The 24,236-nt window shown below is 41.7% G+C and overlaps 1 protein-coding gene across 2 annotated transcripts in view; it reads left to right on the plus strand.

The window, feature by feature from the left end:
* eml6 (EMAP like 6) overlaps nt 1–24,236 on the plus strand; it is a 524,201-nt gene that overhangs the window by 210,244 nt on the left and 289,721 nt on the right. For both annotated transcript variants that reach the window (XM_087991388.1, XM_043695965.2), the window contains exon 13: nt 21,961–22,079. In XM_087991388.1, the coding sequence (XP_087847514.1) occupies nt 21,961–22,079 (119 nt within the window). The remainder of the gene's footprint in view (nt 1–21,960; nt 22,080–24,236) is intronic.

The following is a 24,236-nucleotide window of genomic DNA, read 5'->3' on the forward strand; positions in this document are numbered from 1 at the left end:
TGTCTTGTCCAACGTGCCTCCACCCTACTTCACCAGGATCAGTCACCCTGGCCTCAGAGAGATCCTAGACCTACCTAAATGTCCATGTTCATTGTCTTTACTGGCAATGCTAGTTTGAAAAATTACCAGCTGCCATTTGGATGCTGGAAGGAGACAAAAAAGCTGCAGATTCTGGAATCAAAATTAGGCAGGCAGGTGGTTGGAAGAACACAGGAGGCCATGCAGCAGGAGGTGGAGAAGTCAAGGCTTCGGTTGTAACCTTTCTTCAGAACTGGAGAGGGATCCTGAAGAAGCGTTACACCTGAAGTGTTGACTTGTCCACCTCCTGATGCTACCAGGTCTGTGTTCTTCCAACCTACTGCCTGTCCAATTTGGGTGCTGGAAGCCTGCCCTCAGGTATGGGTTTAGACAGAGTGAATAGGAAGGCCCTGTTCCTTAGTTGAGGTGTCACAACTGGGGCATACATTTGGAAGTGCAGGTCATTCTATAACATGGCAGTTGTGTTCCTCTGCAACCTCGCACGACTGAAAATCATGCTGTGGAAACCTACTACAGAAATTCATGCCGGGACAGATCGCTATACCTGTTGAATAGAAAGTTTGCATTCTCCAAACAATGTCCACAATTCATCAATCATCTTATAGCCAATTCACACTAATGAAACATGCGTTATAGCAGAACAGTCTGTAGCTGTTTGGAGGGAGTTTGAGGAAAATATTTTTCACCCTGAGGGTGGAAACCTGGAACTCACTGTCTGGAAGGATGACAGAGGCAGAAAACACTTACAAAATACTTGGACAGGACCTTGAAGTATGGAAACCTGTATGACTATGGACCATTTGCAGTAAAATGGGATTGAGCTGGCTGGCTCCTTGCCAGTTGGTTGAACCATAGTGGGCCAAAAGCTTTCCTATCATGTTGTAACTTTCAATGATTCTATTTCTATGAAATCAGCCTGATTGACAGGCTTAGCTTTTATGCATAATGGGGAACTAGTAAATGTACTATGCTTAGATTTTCAGAAGGCATTTGATATGGTAACACATCAAAGTTTATTGCAGAAAGTTGGTGTATGTTATTAAAGTTATGTTACATCATTGCTCATGGTGTAGGGAGCAACCTACTGGCATGGATAAGAGATTGGCTAGCTAAAACGAAACTGATCCGGCAAAAATGGATCACTTTCTGGTTGTTGCCTAGTAACCCACAAAGATCAGTGCTAGAGTCTCAAGTCTTCACAATTTATATGAATGATTTATTTGGATGACAGGACTGAAGTTTTACTTGATAAATTTACTGATTACACAAAGTTAAGTTAGGAAAGTAAGTTGTGAAGAGAACATGAGGATACAAAAGAAAATAGATAGGTTAGGTGATTTGGCAAAGATCTGACAAAATATAATGTGGGAAAATATGAAATTGTCCATTTTGGCAAGAGTAATTGTTACAACTCTGACAGGAATTCCATGTAAATCAAGCCCACCAAACCACTGGTCATATTAGAAATGTGAATGTCTTAATCACCAAAATGATTAATTTAATTTTCTATTCTGGACCAAAAGGGACTTCCACCAGTCTTCTTCAATAAACCCAAAAATACCATGTTTATTAAAGGCAAAATACATTCTTCCAATTAGTGGCAAAACTGATTATTAACTAAGCTGCGATGCAGAATTAAACTATATTCCCTTTTATCCCTATAGGGAGAGACTGAACAGGCTGGGGCTGTTTTCCCTGGAGCGTCGGAGGCTGAGGGGTGACCTTATAGAGGTTTACAAAATTATGAGGGACATGAATAGGGTAAATAGACAAAGTCTTTTCCCTGGGGTTGGGGAGTCCAGAACTAGAGGGCATAAGTTTAGGGTGAGAGGGGAAAGATATAAAAGAAACTTAAGGGGCAACTTTTTCGCACAGAGAGTGTTACATGTATGGAATGAGCTACCAGAGGAAGTGGTGGAGGCTGGTACAATTGCAACATTTAAGAGGCATTTTGGCTGGGTATATGAACAGGAAGGGTTTGGAGGGATATGGGCTAGGTGCTGGCAGGTAGGACTAGATTGGGTTGTGATATTTGGTTGGCATGGACGGGTTGGACCGAAGGGTCTGTTTCCATGCTGTACATCTCTGACATTATGAGATACACATTCATATATGGACAAGACAAGGTGACATAGCTCTGCAGGTTATTATGGATGGGAAAAAGTAGGCAAAATTGAATTGAATTGAATTTATTGTCATGTGTACCGAGGCACAGTGAAAAGTTTTGCTTTGTGAGCAATACAGGCAGATCACAGAGTTAAGTAGCATAGATAAGTAAGTAATAAGTAACAACGGCAAAAACAAAAACACAGGTGCAGGTGAATGTTAAGAGTTTGTGAGTCCATTCAGTATTCTAACAACAGTAGGGCAGAAACTGTTATGAAATCGGCTTGTGTGTGTGTTCAGGCTTCTGTACCTTCCCATGATGGTAGAGGTTGTAGAAAAGCATTGCCAGGGTGGGATGGATCTTTGAGAATGTTGGCGGCCTTTCCTTGACAGCGGGCCTGGTAGATAGAGTCTGTCGATTGGAGGTTGGCCTTTATGATTGACCAGGCCTAGTTCACCACACTCTGTAACCGTCTCCAATCTTGAATGGTACAGTTCCCATACCAGGTAGTGATACATCCAGACAGAATGCTCTCGCTGGCGCACCTATAAAAGTCAGCAAGGATATTCATCATCATGCCAAATATCCTCAGTTACCTGAGGAAGAAGAGATGTTGTTGGGCCTTTGTAACCAGTGCGTCCACATGAAGAGTTCAAGAAAGCTTGACACTCTCCAATTGTTCCACCTCTGTGCTGTTAATGTGTTGGGGGGAGGGGGGGCAGGTGGGTGGGGCATGATTAACATCCCACCGAAAGTCAATGATGAGTTCCTTGGTTTTGCTGGCATTGAGAGCTAGGTTGTTCTCAGTGCACCATTTTTCCAGGTCTTCCAACTCCTGTCTGTAGTCTGTTTCATCGCCATCTGAGATACGACCGACTATAGTGGTGTCATCAGCGAACTTGTAAATGGCATTAATTTGGTATTTGGCGACGCAGTCATGGGTATGCAGTGAGTACAGTAGGGGGCTGAGTACGCATTCCTGGGGGGCTCCAGTGTTGAGTGTTAGTGAGGATGAAATATTGTCCCCAATCTTCACTGAAAGTGGCCTGTGGGTCAGGAAACTGACGATCCAGTTGCAGACAGTGGGGCTTAGTCCGAGATCACTAAGTTTAGTAATCAGTCTCGAGGGGATAATAGCGTTGAAGGCTGAACTGTAGTCAATAAGTAGGATTCTTACGTAGCAGTTCTTGGTGTCAAGATGTTCTAAGGAGGAGTGAAGGGCAAGTGATATAGCATCTGACGTGGATCTGTTGGTCCAATAGGCAAATTGGAATGTGTTGAAACTTTATTGCTGGAACAGTACAGCAGGTCAGGCAGCATCCAGGGAACAGGAGATTCGACGTTTCGGGCACAGGCCCTTCTTCAGGAATTCCTGAAGAAGGGCCTGTGCCCGAAACGTCGAATCTCCTGTTCCCTGGATGCTGCCTGACCTGCTGTGCTGTTCCAGCAATAAAGTTTCAACTTTGATCTCCAGCATCTGCAGACCTCACTTTCTCCCCAAATTGGAATGTGTCAAGAGTAGTGGGGAGGCTGTAGTTGATTAATGCCATGACCAGCCTTTCAAAGAACTTCATGATCACCGAAGTTAGGGCCACTGGGCTTCATCATTGAGACATGCTGCATGAGCCTTCTTAGGCACAGGGATGATGTTGGCACTTTTAAAACAGGCAGGGATAGTGGCCTGCTGCAGGGAGAGGTTGAAGATGTTTGAGAAGACCTCTGCCAGTTGATCTGCACATGCTCTGAGTGCACGGCCTGGAACTCAGTCTGGTCCCATCGCTTTCCTTGGATTCACACGAAGGAAAACTGATCTGACCTCTGATGCAGTGATTGTTGGGAGAGGTTCGTCAGGACTTGTTGGAATAGGTGTTACCTTTCCACCTAAATTGTGCTCAAAGCGAGCTTAGAAGGCTTTGAGACGATCTAGGAGGGATGTGCCATCATTTGCTATTTTGCACTGTTTTTTTAGGACCTGTGATGACATTCAGTCCTTGCCATAGTTGCCGGGTGTCTGTTTGGGTCTCTAGTTTGGATTGGTATTGGTCCTTGACTGTCTTAATGGCTCTGAGAAGGTCATACTTGGATTACTTATATTTGAGTGGGTCTGAAGGCCTCACGCCTGGTTTTTAGCAGGTTCTGTATGTCCTGATTCATCCAGGGTTTCCTGTTGGGGAACACATGGATTGACTCCTTCAGTATGCAGTCCTGCACACACTTGCTGACAGAGTCTGTGACGGTGGTGACGTACTCATCCAAGATACCTGCGGACAGTTTTAACATGGTCCAATCAACCGATTCCAGACAGCACTGGAGTTAATCCTCTGTCTCCTCCAACCAGCGCTGGATCTGTATCTGCGAGGATGTCTCCTGCTTGAGCTCTTGCCTATAAGCCAGGAGAAGAAGCACGGCATTGTGATCAGTGCTCCCGAAATGAGGGCGGTGGATGGAGTGGTAGGCATTCTTCACAATGATGTAGCAGTGGTCTAAAATGTTCGGGCTCCTGCTGGAGCAGGTAATGTTCTGCTGGTACTTGGACAATATCTTCCTTAGATTGGCTTGATTGAAGTCGCCACACAACAAACAAGACCTCGAGGTTTTCTGTCTCCAGGGCATTCGTGGTGGAGTACAGCACATTCAGAGCTTCCTCAACCTTTGCTTGTGGTGGTATGTACACAGCAGTTAGTATAGCAGCGGTAAATTCCTGTGGTAGATAGAAAGGGCGGCATTTGATGGTGAGGAGTTCAAGGTTTGGGGAGCAATGGCTGCCCAGGATTGCAATGTCCATGCACCACATGTTGTTGATTAAAAAGCAAACCCCTCCCCCCTTTTGTCTTACCCGAGGATTCTGTGCGGTCCATACAATGGATAGAAAAACCATCATCCTGAAGTATGCAGTCGGGAATAGATGAGTTGAGCCAGGTTTCTGTGAAGCAGAGTGCACAGCAGTCCTGCAATTCACGCTGGAAGCTGAGCCGTGATCGAGTTTGTCCATCTTGTTCTCTGGAGATTATATGTTTGCTAGAAGTAAGCTAGGAAGGGAAGGTGGTCTTGAAGCCGCATAGTCTCAGTGGAAATGGAAAGTGCCCTTGTTGGTCAAGGATTCAAATGCAGAATAGATTGACTTCTCATAGTTCCTTAAAGTCCCTGACAACAAAATCTAATTGCTGTTGGTCACAAAACAATGGAAGATCTTCAGACCAGATTTTAGTTTCAGTGATGAATAGTTAGGAAACCTGATATTTAAAACTTTTTGGATTCACAAATACTTTAGCGAGATATCTCTTCAGCTGGTTTTCTTTAAGAGTATCCTTTACCTGTAGAGCGAGAGAGAGAGTTACAAGACTGCTACCTTGTAAACCTATCCACAATTGCCAGCAGCTTTTTAACTGCCACTTTTCAGCTAGGAAGTTCTTTTCCAACTCTCACGTCTGTGGCAAATCAGAAACCAAAAGCTAAATTTTACCAGTAGACAGCTAACTGTCAATTTCAGGACATTTCAAAGAGAGTTTGTGTCCATGATCTTGACTGAGTTATGTTATGCAATCGTCTGCTGCTCAAAGGTACTGTGCTCACACAATCGTACACTCACCATTGGCAGAAGTACTCATTGCTACTGGGACCTTCTCGTATTAATGCCCTCAGTGCTATATTTAAAGCCCTGCTGTGCACTAGGTCAAATGCTGCCAACTAGGGATAGCTCTTCACAGTATGCATAGTGGGAGGGAATAGGTACCAGCAACGGGAGCTGGTCATTCAGCTTGTTGACCCTGCATTACCATTTAACATGATTGTGGCTGATAAAAACATTTCAGTGCCTTTAACTACCCCATCTCCATAATTCTCTATTGGTAAAAAGAAATGTATCTGCCTTAAAAAAACCCCAAAGATTGAGCACCCACAGACCTCTCTGGTAGAGACCTCCAAAGGTCCACAAGCCTTGTAGTAAAAAATATTTCCCCTCATCTCAGACCAAAGTGGTATCCCTGGATTTTCAAATTCTCCCCCCGGTTCTTGACTCCCAAGGGAAATATTATACCTGCATCAACACTATTCAGTATTTTATAAGTTTCAATGAGATCACCTCTCATTCTTCAAAATCTTCAGAGAATACAGGCCAGGTTAACTCTATCTCTGTTCATAGGACAGTCCAGCCATTCTGGGGAAATGTCTGATTAACTTTCATTTCACTTTTTCCATGGCGATGATATCTTTTCTGTGATGAGGAGACCTCAGCTGCACACTGTATTCCAGGTGCAGTCTAACCAAGCTCCTGTACAATTGAAGTAAGACATTACCACTCCTGTACTCCAGTCCTCTTGTAATAAGGGCTAGCATTGCATTCGTCTTCTTTATAGCTTGTTGCATCTGCCTATTAGCCTTCAGTGACTTATCAAGTACACCAAGACTGCTTTATGTATGTACATTCCTGGCTTTTTACCATTTAAAAAATACTCTGCACATCTGTTCTTTCACCAAAGTGGATAACCTCACATATTTCCACGTTATGTTCCATCTATCATATTTTTATCCATTCTCTAAGCTTGTCCAAATCCTCCTGAAGCCACTTTAAATATTCCTCAGAGCTCTCTTACTTGACATTGTATTATCCACAAAATTGGTAGTATTACACTCCAAATCATTGATAAATATTGTGACCAACTGCAACCCAAATGTTGGTCCATGTAGAATGTCACCAGCGACAACCTACCAACACAAGAATGACTCATTTATTCCTACTCTCTCTTTCTATCTGTTAGCTAATCATTAATCCATGCCAATACATTACATCCAATCCCATGTGTTTTAATTTTTCTAACCAACTTCCTGAATGGGACTTTATTAAAAGACTTTGGCTGTCCTTTATCAATATACTTAGTAACATCTTCAAAGAAATTTAAACAAGTTCGTCAAACAAGATTTCTCTTTCCCAAATCCATGTTGACTATGCTGAATCAAGCCATTATTATCCAAATTTATCAAACCCTTTATAACAGATTCTCGCAATTTTGCTACTATTGGTGGGAGGCTATCGGGTCTGTAGTTCCCTGTTTTGTCTCTTGCTCATTTCTAACATTGTGGGGTAACTATTATTACCTGCCAGTCTGCAGGAAACATTCCAGAATCTATAGAATTTCGAAAGATAATCACCAATGCCTCAACTATCTTCATAACCACCTTCCTCTAACCTCTGGGATGTAGAATATCAGGTTCTGCGGATTAAACGACTTCCGATACCATTAATTTCTCCTGTGCAATCTTCTTATTAATTACATTCAACTCCTCATTCTCCGTAGTCACTTGGATCTTTGTTTCTCTAGATTTTTTGCATCTTCCTATGCTGAAAGCAAGCAAAATATAATCATTCAGTTTTCTTTCATTTCCGTATTGCTCAGTATAAATTCTCCTGACCCTGCCTGTAATGGACCACTTCTGTTGTAGCCGAATATGTTTTTACATACCTATAGAAGCTTTCTTTTTATTTTTTGCTTTATTGCCATCATATTTTATCTCCTTTTCCTTATCAATTTCTTCATTTTCCTTTGCTGTATTCTAAAAACCTCCTAATCATCAGTTTTACTGACATTTCTGGCAATAATATGTATATATTCGTATATAGAAAATTTATGTCTTTTTCTTTTAATCTTATGCAACTCTGAACTTCTTTTGTGAGTCATGGTTGATTGACCTCCTTTGAGATTTTGCATTTTGAAGAAATGTATAGTTGCTCTAAGTCATGTAACAGTTCTTTAAAGATTATCCATTGTATAGTCATGCTTATTCAAGTATTTTCCCAACCCACCTTTGTCAATTTACACATCAAGTCTTTGTAACTTCCCTTATCTAAATTTAACACTCTTCTTTCACATTGAACTAATTCACTTCCACACTTAATGTAAAATTCTCTTATTTTGTGGTCATTCATCCCTGAAAGTTCTCATGCAACAAGATTGTTACTTAGCCCTGTTTCAAAATATAATATTAGATCTTAACTACCATGTACTCTAGTTTGCTCCTCAGCATACTGCTCGAGAAAACAGTCCCAAATGGACACGAGAAATCCTCCATAGCATTAGTGCACAATTGATTTACCCAGTCAATACGCAGGTTAATGAACTGTCATGAAGCATGTGGCATGTTTCTTTCATTTCTTGATTAATACTATGTCCCACACTACAATTACAGTTTGTGACCTGTAAGTAATTCCAACCAATGTCTGCTTCACTTTGCAGTTCTTCGCTTCACTCAAATAGATTCCACACATTGTTCTTCCAATCTGAGTTCCTCCCTTCCGAATGTACTGATCCCATCCCTATTCTCAGTGCAATTTCGTCTCTTTTTCTTTCTTGTCTATCTTTCCCAAATGTCGAATATACTTGAGCACTTAGGTTCCAGTCCTGGACACCATATAAACAGGGAGCAAGAGTAGGCCACTTGACTCTTTGAGCCTGCTCCACTATTTCGTATGATCATGGCTGAATTGATTTTAGCTGAAAAATGTGTTGCTGGAAAAGCGCAGCAGGTCAGGCAGCATCCAAGGAGCAGGAGAACCGAGATTTCGGGCATAAGCCCTTCTTCAGGAATGAGGAGGGTGTGCCAAGCAGGCTAAGATAAAAGGTAGGGAGGAGGAACTTGGGGGAGGGGCGTTGGGAATGTGATAGGTGGAAGGAGGTTAAGGTGAGGGTGATAGGCCGGAGAGAGGGTGGGGGCGGAGAGGTCGGGAAGAAGATTGCAGGTCAAGAAGGCGGTGCTGAATCCGAGAGTTGGGACTGAGATAAGGTGGGGGGAGGGGAAATGAGAAAGCTGGAGAAATCTGCATTCATCCCTTGTGGTTGGAGGGTTCCTAGGCGGAAGATGAGGCGCTCTTCCTCCAGGCATCATGTTGCCATGGTCTGGCAATGGAGGAGGCCAAGGACCTGCATGTCCTTGGCGGAGTGGGAGGGGGAGTTCAAGTGTTCAGCCACGGGGCGGTTAGGTTGGTTGGTGTGGGTGTCCCAGAGGTGTTATTTGAAACGTTTCTGCAAGTAGGCGGCCTGTCTCCCCAATGTAGAGTAGGCCACATCGGGTGCAGCGGATGCAGTAAATGATGTGTGTGGAGGTGCAGGTGAATTTGTGATGGATATGGAAGGATCCCTTGGGGCCTTGGAGGGAAGTGAGGGAGGGAGGTGTGGGCGCAAGTTTTGCATTTCTTGCGGTTGCAGGGGAAGGTGCCAGGAGTGGAGGTTGGGTTAGTGGGGGGTGTGGACCTGACGAGAGAGTCGCGGTGGGAGTGGTCTTTCCGGAACGCTGATAGGGGAGGGGAGGGAAATATATCCTTGGTGGTGGGGTCTGTTTGGAGGTGGCGGAAATGACGAAGGATGATACGATGTATATGGAGGTTGGTGGGGTGGTAGGTGAGGACCAGTGGGGTTCTGTCCTGGTGGCGATTGGAGGGGCAGGGTTCAAGGGCGGAGGAGCAGGAATTGGAGGAGGTGCGGTGGAGAGCATCGTCAACCACGTCTGAGGGGAAATTGCGGTCTTTGAAGAAGGAGGCCATCTGGGTTGTTCAGTATTGGAATTGGTCCTCCTGGGAGCAGATGCGGCGGAGGCAAAGGAATTGGGAATATGGGATGGCATTTTTACAGGGGCAGGGTGGGAGGAGGTGTAATCTAGGTAGCTGTGGGAGTCGGTCGGTTTATAGTAAATGTACGTGTTGAGTCGGTCGCCCGAGATAGAAATGGAGAGGTCTAGGAAGGGGAGGGAGGAGTCTGAGATGGTCCAGGTAAATTTGAGGTCGGGGTGGAAGATGTTAGTAAAGTGGATGAACTGTTCAACCTCCTCGTGGGAGCATGAGGTAGCGCCAATACAATCATCAATGTAGCGGAGGAAAAGGTGGGGGGTGGTGCCAGTGTAGCTGCGGAAGATGGACTGTTCCGCATATCCGACGAAGAGGCAGGCATAGCTGGGGCCCATGCGGGTGCCCATGGCTACTTCTTTGGTTTGGAGGAAGTGGGAGGTTTGGAAAGAGAAGTTGTTCAGAGTCATATTCCCAATTCCTTCACCAAAATGCCATCCCATATTCCCAATTCTTTCCCCAAACACTATCCCATATTCCCCATTCCATTGCCTCCAGCGCATCTGCTCCCAGGAGGACTAATTCCAATACCAAACAACCCAGATGGCCTCCTTCTTCAAAGACCACAATTTCCCCTCAGACGTGGTTGACGATGCTCTCCAAGGAAGAGCGCCTCATCTTCCACCTAGGAACCCTCCAACCACAAGAGATGAATGCAGATTTCTCCATCTTTTTCATTTCCCCTCCCCCCACCTTATCTCAGTCCCAACCCTTGGACTCAGCACCACCTTCTTGACCTGCAATTTTCTTCCCGACCTCTCCGCCCCCACCCCCTCTCCGGCCTATCACCCTCACCTTAACCTCCTTCCACCTATCGCATTCCCAACGCCCCTCCCCCCAAGTCCCTCCTCCCTACCTATTATCTTAGCCTGCTTGGCACACCCTCCTCATTCCTGAAGAAGGGTTTATGCCAAAAACGTCGATTCTCCTGCTTCTTGGATGCTGCCTGACCTGCTGTGCTTTTCCAGCAACACATTTTTCAGCTCTGATCTCCAGCATCTGCAATCCTCACTTTCTCATGAACTGATTTTAGCCTCAACTTTAAATTCCAATATATCCTTGATAATCTTTCACCCCTTTGGTAATCCAGAATATTTCTATCTCTGCCTTAAAATTATTAAAAAATTCTGCATCCACTGCCTTTGAGGAAAAAAATTCTCAAGACTCTCAACCCTTTGAGCGAATATTTTTTTCCTCATATCTGTCTTAAATGGGCAACCTCTTGTTTTTAAACTGTGGCTTTTAGTTTTAGATTTTCCCATGAGAAAATATTCATTTCACATTCATCTCGTCAAATCATCAGGATTTTACGTTTCAATTAAGTCACCTCTGACTCTTCTAACCTTCAAAAGATAGAGGCATAGCCTGTTTAGCCTTTCATTATAAGGCACTCCACTTATTCTAGATATAAGTCTAGGTAAGTCCTCTCTGAACTTCCAATGCATTGACATCCTTCCTGAAGTAACATGACCAGTATTATATGCAGTACTTCAGATGTGGTCTGTGTATAATGAAGCATAACCTCTCCACTCTTGAATTCAGTGATCCTCACAATAAAATAACATAGCCTTTATTTAGCTTCACTGATTACTTGCTGTACCTGTAGACTAACCTTCTGCAATTCATGCACTAGGACAATCAGATCTCTGTCTGCATTTTAGAGTTCTGCAATCTTTAAGCATTTAAATAATGTTGCTTCTTTATTTTTTCTCCCAAAATGGACAATTTTGCACTTTATTCTCCATTTCCCAGATCTTTGCCAACTCACTCAACCTATCTATATCCTTTTCTAGGCTCTTTATATCCTTGTCACAACTCACTTTCCTACTGATGTTTGTGTCATCAGCAAATTTAACTACCATATCTTCAGTCACTTCATCCAAATAATTTATATAGATTGTAAAAAGTTGATGCCCCCAGCACCAAGCCCTGCGGCACACCACTTGTGACATCCACCAACCTGAAAAGTACCCATTTATTCCTATCGTTTGTTTACTATCAGCCAGTCAATCTCCTATCTATGCCAAATTGTTACCCCCAAATCTATGAATTTTTACTTTCTACAAAAACCTTTGTGGTACCTTAAAATGCAGCCATGTTTCTGTAATGGTGGCTAGATCACACCATGAATCTTTATTTGGGACTTTAGTTGATCTACTTCTTCTGATCTTCACATACATTCAAGTAGAGAGACCTTAAACTTCTTCTTGACATCATTCTGCTCTCAGAAGATACTTGACATTCAGCTTTGTTACTAGAGTTTTATAATCTCCCTAACATCTATTTGACTTCCTGTAACTAACTTTACTGCCTTCCAATTTGTTTTGTCCCTCTGGTTCCAACTCCTAACAAACTAGTTGAAAATCAGCCTAACATCACGAGAAAATCTTCCTGCAAAAATATTAGTCCCACTCCCATTGAGGTGTAACATGTCCAGCTTGTATAAGTTCTCCATATTCAAGAATTGGTCCCAATTTTTCAAAAATCTGATGACTTTCTCCACCAGTTTCCAGCTAACTATTAGATCAATCAATTCTCCTGGTTAACTAAATTTTAAAAATTTCCTTTAAAGACTACTGGTTTTGGCCTGATTATGTCATTTTTGCTCTCTAATTAAACTTGAAAAAAGGTTTACTGTTTGAATGTCCACTTTGACACAAATTCCAGTTATGGCACTGTGTCTCTGTCTCACTCAGGTGAAATCTCCCTCACTCTGACCATGTGGCTCACAGTCAACAAAAAAGAAAAGTTTGTGAGGGCATATTGGTAGTGCAGGTGACAGTGAGTTATAAATAGAATCTCACAAATGTGCATGTATTGCTTCTTTCCATCTTCACCTGTCTAATCTAAATAAGAGTTAAGCTGCAGATGCTATCCATCTTTAATGCCTAGAACCCTACAGTGTTACACTTTTTACCAACATCCAGCGTGGCATAGCATCTTATCGTGAATGCGGAGCACCACATGTGGTAAAGTCTTCAAACACTTATAATGTTATCTTTCACTGACCAACAGAAAAAGTGAAGAAGATTCAAGCAAAAAGGTTGCATCTGTTCCTGGGAATAAATAGGGCTGCCTGTATTTCAAACAATATTAATTTACAGTTATTCATTATGGCCTTGAAGGGAGTCCAGAGGAGGATAACAAGAACGATCGCTGGGTTGAAGGGCCTGTCATATGAGGAGTAGGTGAAGATTCTAGCTGTGTACTCAATGGAGATTAAAAGGTTAGGGGAGGGGGTCGGGGGAGGGTAGGACGTGGGGGACGTCATTGAAACTTACATGATACTTGAGGCCTGGATAGAGTGAATGTGGAGAAGATGTTTCCACTATTTGGAGAGGCGAGGTCCTGAGAGCTTAGCCTCAGAGTGAAGGTATAACCCTTTAAAACTGAGAATTTATTCAACTAGAGGATAGAATGCTGTGGAGTCCTGGTCAATGTGTGTATTTAGGACCGAGATAGATAGGTTCCTGATTAGCAAAGGAGATTGGAATCATATCAGCCATGTTTGAATGGTGGAACAGACTTAATGGGCTACATGGCCTAATTCTGCTTCTATATCTTATGACCAACATTGTACACAAAAGCGTGTTGTCAAACACTTACAATACAAGATGAGACAATATCAGTTCTGCATCCTGGTGCAATCGATCTGACCTTGGATTGTCCTTGTGAATTATAGACAATAGGTGCAGGAGTAGGCCATTCTGCCCTTCGAGCCTGCACCACCATTCAATATGATCATGGCTGATCATCTTTAATCAGTATCCTGTTCCTGCCTTATCGCCATAACCCTTGATTCCACTATCCTTGAGAGGTCTATCCAACTCTTTCTTAAATGAATCCAGAGACTGGGCCTCCACTTCCCTCTGGGGCAGAGCATTCCACACAGCCACCACTCTCTGGGTGAAGAAGTTTCTCCTCATCTCTGTCCTAAATGGTCTACCCCGTATTTTTAAGCTGTGTCCTCTGGTTCGGCACTCACCCATCAGCGGAAACATGTTTCCTGCCTCCAGAGTGTCCAATCCTTTAATAATCTTATATGTCTCAATCAGATCCCCTCTCAGTCTTCTAAACTCAAGGGTTTACAAGCCCAGTCGCTCCAGTCTTTCAGCGTAAGGTAATCCCGCCATTCCAGGAATTGACCTCGTGAACCTATGCTGCACTCCCTCAATAGCCAGAATGTTTTTCCTCAAATTTGGAGACCAGAACTGCACACAGTACTCCAGGTATGGTCTCACCAGGGCCCTGTACAGCTGCAGAAGAACCTCTTTGCTTCTTACTCAATCCCTCTTGTTATGAAGGCCAGCATGCTATTAGCCTTCTTCACTACCTGCTGTACCTGCATGCTTACCTTCATTGACTGGTGTACAAGAACACCCAGATCTCTCTGTACTGCCCCTTTACCTAAATTGATTCCATTGAGGTAGTAATCTGCCTTCCTGTTCTTGCCACCAAAGTGGATAACCATACCTTTATCCACATTAAACTGCATCTGCCATGCATCTGCCTACTCACCTAACCTGTCCAGGTCACCCTGTAATCTCCTTACATCCTCATCACTTTTCACCCTGCCACCCAGCTTAGTATCATCACCAAATTTGCTAATGTTATTACTAATACTATCTTCTATATCATTAACATATATTGCAAAAAGCTGCGGTCCCAGTACTGATCCCTGCGGTACCCCACAGGTCACTGTCTGCCATTCTGAAATGGAGCCATTTATCACTACTCTTTGTTTCCTGTCAGATAACCAATTTTCAATCCAAGTTAGTACTTTGTCCCCAATACCATGCGCCCTAATTTTGCTCACTAACCTCCTACATGGGACTTTATCAAAAGCTTTCTGAAAGTCCAGGTACACTACATCTACTGGATCTCCCTCGTCCATCTTCAGAGTTACATCCTCAAAAAATTCCAGAAGATTAGTCAAGCATGATTTCCCTTTCATAAATCCATGCTGACTCTGACCTATCTTGTTACTACTATCCAGATGTGACATAATTTCATCCTTTATAATAGACTCCATCATCTTTCCCACCACTGAGGTCAGACTAACTGGTCTATAATTTCCTGTTTTCTCTCTCCCACCTTTCTTAAAAAGTGGTACAACATTAGCCACCCTCCAATTCGCAGGAACTGATCCCGAATCTATCGAACTCTGGAAAATAATCACCAACGCATCCATGATTTCTCGAGCCACCTCCTTCAGTACCCTGGGATGTAGACCATCAGGCCCCGGGGACTTATCAACCTTCAGACCTAACAGTCTCTCCAACACCAATTCCTGGCAAATATAAATTCCCTTAAGTACAGGTCCTTCAGCCACTGTTACCTCAGGGAGATTTGTGGTCCACAGGTGACATTTGTAAGGTGTTCTACTTCAAATTGAACACTGGTCTATTTGAAATGACCTCTAACATGGTCAAGATTGCTTGTGGACAGGATTTTTTCCCAACATTGTTAGTCACTACATGCATTTCATACAGGGCGGCACAGTGGCTCAGTGGTTAGCACTGCTGCCTCACAGCACCAGGGTCCCAGGTTCGATTCCAGCCTCAGGTGACTGTCTGTGTGGAGTTTGCACATTCTCCCTGTGTCTGCGTGGGTTTCCTCCAGGAGCTCCGGTTTCCTCCCACAGTACAAAGATGTGCAGGTCAGGTGAATTGGCCATGTTAAATTGCCCCATAGTGTTATGTCAATTAGTCAGAGGGAAATGGGTCTGGGTGGGTTACTCTTCAGAGGGTCGGTGTGGACTGGTTGGGCTGAAGGGCCTGTTTCCATGCTGTAAGGAATCTAATATGCTATAATTACAGATATTTTAAAACTGTATTGTGCAAGTGCCTGACTAATGGAATTGCTCCTTGAAAGGCCTCACATGGCTCACATCTGGAGCCACATTTTCAGACGGAAAAAACACTTAATCCAACTAATCCAGGTGTGTGGCAGTCATTTTTCATTTCCTTTGCGCATTCACGATTCTGCTGAGGATGTGTTGCCCTTCACAGAGTTCATCATGGACTTAACCTATTAATCAAGATGACCCTCACTCACCGCCCAAACCTTAATGTTTCTTTCTAGCTTGCACTCCCTGTTGACTTGATCGGCTGTAAACTTCTACACATTCCCATCAATGTTTTTACTTAAGTCTTATCTGCAAATATTATCCCCTGAGGCCTTGGTCTATTGCTTAACTATGCTAACTGTTATGATGTAGTGTCCCCTCCAACCAGTCAGAGTCACAGTGGTGATGACCATTGATGGCTCAGCTTCTCCCAACTCCCCCAATGCACTATATCTCCCACCCTTTATTAAAGTTGCCTCCAGCACAATTATTGTACCCTCTGCAATCTCAGCATGTTGCCTCTAATCCCACAATTGATTTACTAATTTGCCCACTATGCCAGTTGTCCATGATAATTCCCCCTTGACATTCAGTGAACAGACCTCCAGGACTGACGGTGGATCTGACCGACTTAAAATGACAACCCAATTGATAAGTGGTCACCCTAACCTGATCTCTGTGCAGCTCTCTGACAAATTTCTGGATTTGTTACACTGGGTCTGCAGGACTGACCATAGCCCAATGTAATGATGTGGAACCATTGATCACTCATGCAACTGACTAACTGAGTTCAAGCTCTGACTGAGACTCAACAATCTCCTTGACTGACTGTGACAGGACCCCTTGACTGACAATAGTCCCCATTGACTTGACTGAGGATTTGTCCCCTTATACTTTCAAATTTGGACATTTTGTTGAAACACATTCAGTGTGTTTGGCACATTTTTTAGGTGTGACATTGACATTTCACAGTGCTGTACAGCAAAATGTTTACTCCTTTGGCTGATCACTGCTGGCAAACATATCTGGCATCACTCTGAAAGGCACAGCAGACATAAGTATGTGAAGCTGTGAGTCCTGAATGAGGTAGAAGTATGCAAAAAGGCATGGCAAGGTAATGATAGAGTGAGCATCCATAAGTTGCAAAGTAGGTCAGTGCTGAGATAATAAGCCAATAGCCTTGACGTGCAATAACCTGTCTGATGTGTGAAATATGTGGTTGTACCTCTGTGTAAAGTGGCCTCACGCAGTATTGTAATGAAAGGTGATAGTGTGCTCCAAGGTGCAGTATTGACATGATGATCTGTGTTATAAGTGAGATAGAAATGTACTATGCTGATGTAGTAAGACTGCTTCCTCGGTTGAAGGATGCAGATGCTTTCTGCCTATGCAGCATACCCTGAAGTGGTAGGGTCTGCTGGCCAAGATAGAGGCATAGACAATCAAGCATTAAACTGGAGCTGCCAGGACTTCACTCAGAGTCTCATATTGAGAATTGTCTCTGACTACCACCACCTGGTAAAATAGCAAACTATATATAAATGAAGCTAAATTAGGCAATGATAATGTGTCAGTGTAAGCAATTGGGTTCCTCCCTGCTCGGTAGTGAGATTCTCAACTCACCAGTAAAACTTTGGGAAGAAAATCAGACCTTTTCTCTCAATGTTCAGAATCTCATTTTTTGATTTTCCCAATTAACAAGCTGACTTCCCAGTTGAACGAATTGTTTCGGAACTGGGAAGATTTCTCACAAATCCAGATGATGTTGGTAGGTAACCTTAAACACAAAGCTTCTTCCAAAGCTCAGTCAAGTTTGTCTAGCAATTAAGACCATAAAAATAATATGCTATCTTTATTTTAAATGTTTTTTCAAAAATATTTTTTCAATCAACCTGTTCATAGATGCTGTTATTGTATAAATCTCTAGAGCAGGTGGAAATTGATCCAGAGGTAGCTACCACAGCATCACAAACATCACTTTGGCCTGCATTCTGCACAAAGTCAGTTGACTTTTATAAACATGTTGAGTTGCAACAATCATATAATAAATCTCTCTACAAGCCAGTGATATCTGAATCTTCCATTTTCTGATTTTCATAATCCATGAATATGTGATTCTAACAAAATAAGAAAGATTTCCCACCCTGACAAATTGCAGAAATCTGTGACCTGGCAGGATCTGGGTATCTGAGTCCGTGATTCCAAAAGGTTAACATGAAGATACAGCAACTAATTAGGAAAGTAACTCAAATATTAACATTTATTGCAAGGCAAATATAAAAATTGAAAGTTTATGCTTCAGCTATACAGGGCATGTTGTGGAGAAAATATAGAGAATCACCAGGAGACGCAGAGAGTTCTTCAAGAAGTAGGTCTTTTATTTGCAAACAAAAAAACTGTGACACAGAAAACAGATTCTCGAATGCCCACAAACCTCAGGGTTCGTGGATTTTTATATTTTTTAATCATGTTTCTGTTAGCTTATCAGCATGTCCAACTATATTAATCAAAGTACCTCACTCTAGCTACACAATAAACCAGTGATGTTAGTTCCCATTATCTCTTTAGTTGTACATTCTACTTAATGTTATTCTAATGTCATGGTTAGATATTTATTGCTAACTCTGCTACAATGATCTTCTATTCCAGACTAACCTGTCATGATAGATATTTAGCTATTCCATCTATTACAATAGCCTCCTGTCTCAAGCTGACTCTACTAACTATTAATTAGATATTTTAATGTCATGTCCCAAATATGTATTGTCCCAATCCTGTCATAATAACACCTAACAGAGAAACTTGCTTTATTACTTGTGTTATCTCATCTCACCATAGTGACCTTTCAGCCTTAACCTTACTCTGCTAATTGGTGTAAGAGCATTCCACTATTCTTATCCCATCCTGCCTTCCACAGATCACAGATTGCCAGTGGTCTTTGTGCTTTAACCCTTTCCATGCTTTCATGTTCTTTATTTTCCATATTTTCCCCTTTGAGACTTATTTGTCTCGCCTAGAGAAAGAAGACAAGAAGCTCAGCCTCTCTTGTGCCCAATACAAACAATATAGGTCCCAACACGGATTAAATAATATTTGGAGTCTGAGACTTAAAGGGTTCTTCCTCCATTCCTGGGGTCCCTTGGGTCAAAAACCTGTCCTCCAATAACCAGAACAGGAAAGAAATCCCAAGATCCCTCACAATCTAGGACCTGTGCTTTCTTCAGAAGTATCATCGACGTCCCCACATGGACATGTTCCTTGCACCGTGGCGGTTGTTAGATCATAGTAGTAGAGCGGTGGGGTTCTGTCAGAGGAGTAAGTACTTCCTGGGGTAGTTGAAATGACCACAAATTGCCGTGTAGTGACGCGAACTAAAAAGGACTTAATAAAAGGTAAAGCACAACAAAAGACGAAGGTGACAACAAGCAAAACCGCACCTACAATGTGACCAATCTTGACAAACCATGCTCCTCAAGACCCTAAGATATTATTCAGCCAATCAAAAGCCTGATGACAAACCCCGCATTGTCTTTTAGCTTCTGTCTTAGATTCTTTAGTTTTTCCATTGCTTTAGTAAAAGATCTCCCAGGGCTAGTGTTGTTAGGTATAAAGATACAGCAATGCTCCCCAAACATCACACAAACCCCACCTTTTCTGCCAGTATCCAATCTAAGGCCTGTCTGTTTTGCCATGTCATTTCAGTAGTAACATCCAATTGTTCTCCCAAGGCCACAAGGGCATTGTCAGTATAATTGATAAATCTCTGTTGGTTGTAATAAATGTAATTAATCCATTCAGCATTCTTACTAACCCCTATCACTGGGATGACAGCCTCCCAGCCTGAGGCAATCTCATTGTGGGCCCTCATTAGGAATACCTCTTGGCTGTCCTATGTTATCAATCTGAATCGTCGGATCAGGGACATACCGTCGCTTAGTTCGGCGCAAAGCTGACTGTGACATAGCATCAAGCTGCGTGAATGGCGATATAACTACTTCATGTAGGAATATTATACGGGCATAGCTGCCACTCCAGTCAGCAGGCAGCAACAGACAAATTAAAGAGAGACCATTGTTCGAAGTCTCATTTAATTTGTACTAGTATCGATTCCTGTACAAATTGCCTATTGTATCTGCCGCGTGAACACCAAGATAAACAAAACCAGATCTGTCAATTTTAAATGGTAAGTTATCTAGTGGGTATTTCCTGGCAGGCTTATTGATAGCAGATATCTCACTTTTGCTAAAATTCAGTTTATCTCCCGAAAGATTTTTAAACTGAAAGTGCATTGGGAACGGAGAGAGATATGTTGATACAAGTAGCAAAAGATCATCTGCATAGAGCAACCTTCAACTCCACACCATTTTTAATAATGCCAGAGAACGAAGGGTCTGTTTCCATGCTGTATGTCTCTATGACTTTATGACTCTGAAATCACGATGAGTCCGTAGAGCAATAGACAGATGTTCAATTACAATGGCAAACAGCAGTGGACTCAAAGGGCAACCTTGTCTAATGGAATGATAAAGGTGGAAATAATCAGAATTCATGTTATTGGTCTTAACAGAGGCCAGTGGTGATGCATAGAGTAGTTTGATCCAAGAAATAATTTTTTCCCCAAAGCCAAATTTCTCTATAGTAAAAAGAAGAAAATTCCATTCCACTCTGTCAAAGGCTTTTTCATCATCTAAAGATATCAAAACCTCAGGAAGAGTGGATGGGGAAGAAATGTAAACAATGTTAAATACCCGATTAAAAAAGGGTGCCTGTTGCGAATAAATCCAGTTTGATCCAAGGATATGATAGATGGATGGATGGTTTCCAAATGTTGGGCCAATAACTTTAACAATAATTTTAAATCGACATTTAGCAGAATTATCGGACGACATGAACCACACAATAAGGGATCTTTGTCTTTCTTTGAAAGCAAATAAATTAATGCCTGAGTTAACGTTTGAGGAAGAAAGCCAGTATTAAATGCTTCAACAAACACATCTACCAAAAGCAGAGACAGCTTTTTCCAAAATGTTTTATAAACCACGGCTGGAAAACATTGGCTCCAGGACTTTTATCGCTTTGTAGTGATCTAGCTACAGCCTCAAGTTCTATTGCTGCAATTGGTTGTTGTTAATCTTATCAAAAAAGGTATCAAAAGCAGAAGAACATCCAGATGAATAACGTGAAATATAAAATTCCTTAAAAGTCTTGTTGATTTCTAATGGGTCTGACATGACACTTGAATTAGCCTTAATTTGTGGGATTAATTGAGATGAGGACATTTGGTGCAACTGATGTGCCAACAATTTACTAGTTCTATGTCCTTGTTCATAAAATTTAGACCTAGAGTGAAGTAAAAGTGCGGTGGTGTATTGTGACATTACAACATCATACGCAGCCTGTAGGGATATGCATTGTTTATATACTTCTGAAGATTTAGAGATTGCATAAAGAGAGTCTAATTGAGACAGACCCCATTGTGCTAACCAGGCCAATTTCTCTTTCCTAAGTCTATTCTTATGTACACCATAAGAAATTATTTCATCCCTGATAATGCCTTCCCACAGCAAGGAAGCTGTAACATCTTGGATTTTGTTAATTTTTTAAAAAGTCTATCTGCTGAGAGACAACGTTAACAAAATCCTCCATTAAGAGTAAATGTGTATTGAGTTACAAAGGTTGGGTTTCCTAATCTATGCTACAAATCCACCATTGCAGAAAGGGGCAGAGATATGTTACATCATTGCTAGTTTTTACATCTTTGATCTTTCACAGGCCAGTAGAGGATTGACAACTACTCTGTCTGGCCATAATTTCCTTTGGATTTCCCAAGACAATTTTCAAGACAAGTTAAATCAGAATCTGCTAACCGCATTAAAATATACAAAATTTTCAACCTTCCTCCTGATGACAGGTTGACTGTTGCTCAAGTCTCTGGAGTGGTACCTAATCCACATCTTTCTGACTCAGAGTTGAGAATACTACTGCTGAGCCAAGACTAATGTATACACTTTGATCTTTAATAGGCCGACATCATTGGCAACAGGTCTCATTGGGAGTTTTATATAAATGGCCTACAAACAGGACTGTAAGGTGGCTGTGATATTTCAGGGCTTGGACAGGAAGATTTCCAAGTACCTTTCATGTTTCACAGCCTACAAAATCAGTTACAGCAAGCTTATGAAGTTTTAAAAATGGTGAGCCCTCATAAAACAGATAATAGCACGATCTCAGCATGAATATCGATTGCTATCACTTGAAATTTTAGCCTCCTAAAGTGCTTAATACTTCATATAAATTTATTTTGAAAAGTTTGTTATGTAGGGTGGAAATGTAACATGTTGTTTTAACTTTTAGGTCTATAAAGAAGATCTACCTCAGCTCAAACAGCAAAGCAAAGAGAAAAAGCAAGCAGCAGCTTCTCTAAAAAGAGACAAAGCTCCTGAAGGAAGCTTGAAGTTACAGTTTGTCCATGGGTACTTTTATAAACATTTTTGTTCAACTTTATTTTTTGATGCATAACAAGTTTTGAAATGGTGTGACTGTTTGACATGCCACAGACAACCAACAAAATACAGCCAACCAGTGCATTGTTAAAATTTGTTCATGCGATCTGAGTTTGAGTGACAAGACAAGCATTTATTGCCCAATCTTAGTTGCCCTTAAGGAGATGATTGTGAGCCTGTGCAGTCAAACTGCAAATACCTTATCTGGGCCCTAAATCTTATTCAGATTAGGATTTCTCCCCATAATAGAGATAATTATCACATAACACCACTGTAGTCACTCATGAATTATAGATATTATCATAGATAGAGTACCTTCCACCACCCACAGTGATCTTAATCTCCACTGGAATTGTCCGATCTATTTCCTGCTAATCCTTTGGGTTTCAAAAGCTCTTTTTTTTCCCTTAGAGATAACCTTCAATCGCTACCTATATGCTCCAAAAAGATCCTTTTCTTTATAGTCATCATTAGGCATTCCATGGATAGACATATGTGGGATTATTTTCTAATCTCCAGTACTAGTTGCAGCAGTGGGATTGGAATACTCTATAGAGTGGAATTCTGGAATTATATTTTCTGCCCTATCAACTTCATATTGTAAAGACAGTGTCTTTTAATTTTTCTGTATTTTTGTTTGTGAACTGAAATAGGAAAACAGCTTTTTTTAAAAACCAAAGATTGTTGATGGATTATTGCAGTTTTAAAAGTAGATAACCTGAAACTCAATGTAAGCACCATTTACACAGCTGGTGATTCATTCAGAATTTGAAGCGTAGTTTGTGAATGATTTAGAGCCAAGGGTATCTACGAATGGAGACTCGTTTGCAACAAGTATCTGAATTATCTGTAGACTAGTGACCAATTATCAATGTCAAAGGCCTTCTGCCTGCCAACAACTGTGTGATTTGTTCTCAGGTAGCTGAACAGCTTGAAACTATGAACAAGATAGTGAAAAGGCATCAAACCTCTAACATCTCAGGAGCTCTCTCTGTTCTCTGCAGTAAAAGTCACTTAAAGCGTGAAGAAAACCAGTTTTTCTTTCCTTCAGCAGTTGCTGTAAGCTGTGACTTTCAATTAATAAGAGAACTTTAAGTATGACTAGCACACTATGCCTTTTGCAAATCAGTGAAGTCATGTGGGGAAGAAGTTTGAGAAGCAGTGTTCAGGTCAGCACAAGAACCATTTCAGCAAATCCTCTGAACAGAAAGCACTAAATTGCCTTTCCAGCTTTCCTCCTATACGTAACAATCATGTTTTGTGTGTGAGAGGTGGAATTTTATAAAGGGATTCGAGGGATCAGTATTTTTGTCCACTTTTGTCATTTACCATACATACTGATATAAAAGTCAAATTTTTTAGAGTTTTTTAAGGTTATGGGGTCAGCTATTACATGGATACTACTTTTGAAGGGCTCAAATTCATGCAACAGTCCAAAGTACTGTATTATAAGCAGAAGCCCAATTTATTTCTAAACGAATAAAGAAAGAAACACAGCAAATTCCAGTATTCCATGAGTGCTACAGGGGAACTGAGCTCAGCTGAGCTGCACACAAAGGGAGGTTGTCACCCTACTCTGACCTGATGAGTCTTAAACTTTGGTGTGAATTGTGCATCAAAACACATAATAGCACAAAAAATTAATTTCCTCGTCGTAACACTTGAGTATAGGGTAATACCTTGACTCACAAATGTTAATCTGTTATCTGTGAAGAACTAGGGTCAACTTTTACATGAGAGACATGGAAAATTCCAGAGTTTTTGGCCAAAAATAGGGGATCAACTTTTACGAGATCCACTTTTACACGAGTGTCTACGGTATATAAAAGATTTGGATGAGAATATAGGAGGCATGGATAGTAAGTTTGCAGATGACACCAAAGTTGGTGGTATAGCGGATAGTGAAGAAGGTTTTCTAAGATTACAAAGAGATCTTGATCAGTTGGGTCAGTGGGCTGCGGAGTAGCAGATGGAGGTTAATTTGGATAAATGTAAGGTATTCCATTTTGGTAAAACAAACATTGGCAGGACCAATTAATGAGCCCTGGGTAGTGTTGTAGAAGAGAGACAGCTAGAGGTTTGGGTACATAAGTTTTTGAAATTTGCATCATAGGTACACAGGTTGAT

This window comes from Chiloscyllium plagiosum, unplaced genomic scaffold (assembly GCF_037043375.1).
Source record: "Chiloscyllium plagiosum isolate Xiang-an unplaced genomic scaffold, Cpla_swu_hap1 HiC_scaffold_10, whole genome shotgun sequence".
NCBI lineage: Eukaryota > Metazoa > Chordata > Chondrichthyes > Orectolobiformes > Hemiscylliidae > Chiloscyllium > Chiloscyllium plagiosum.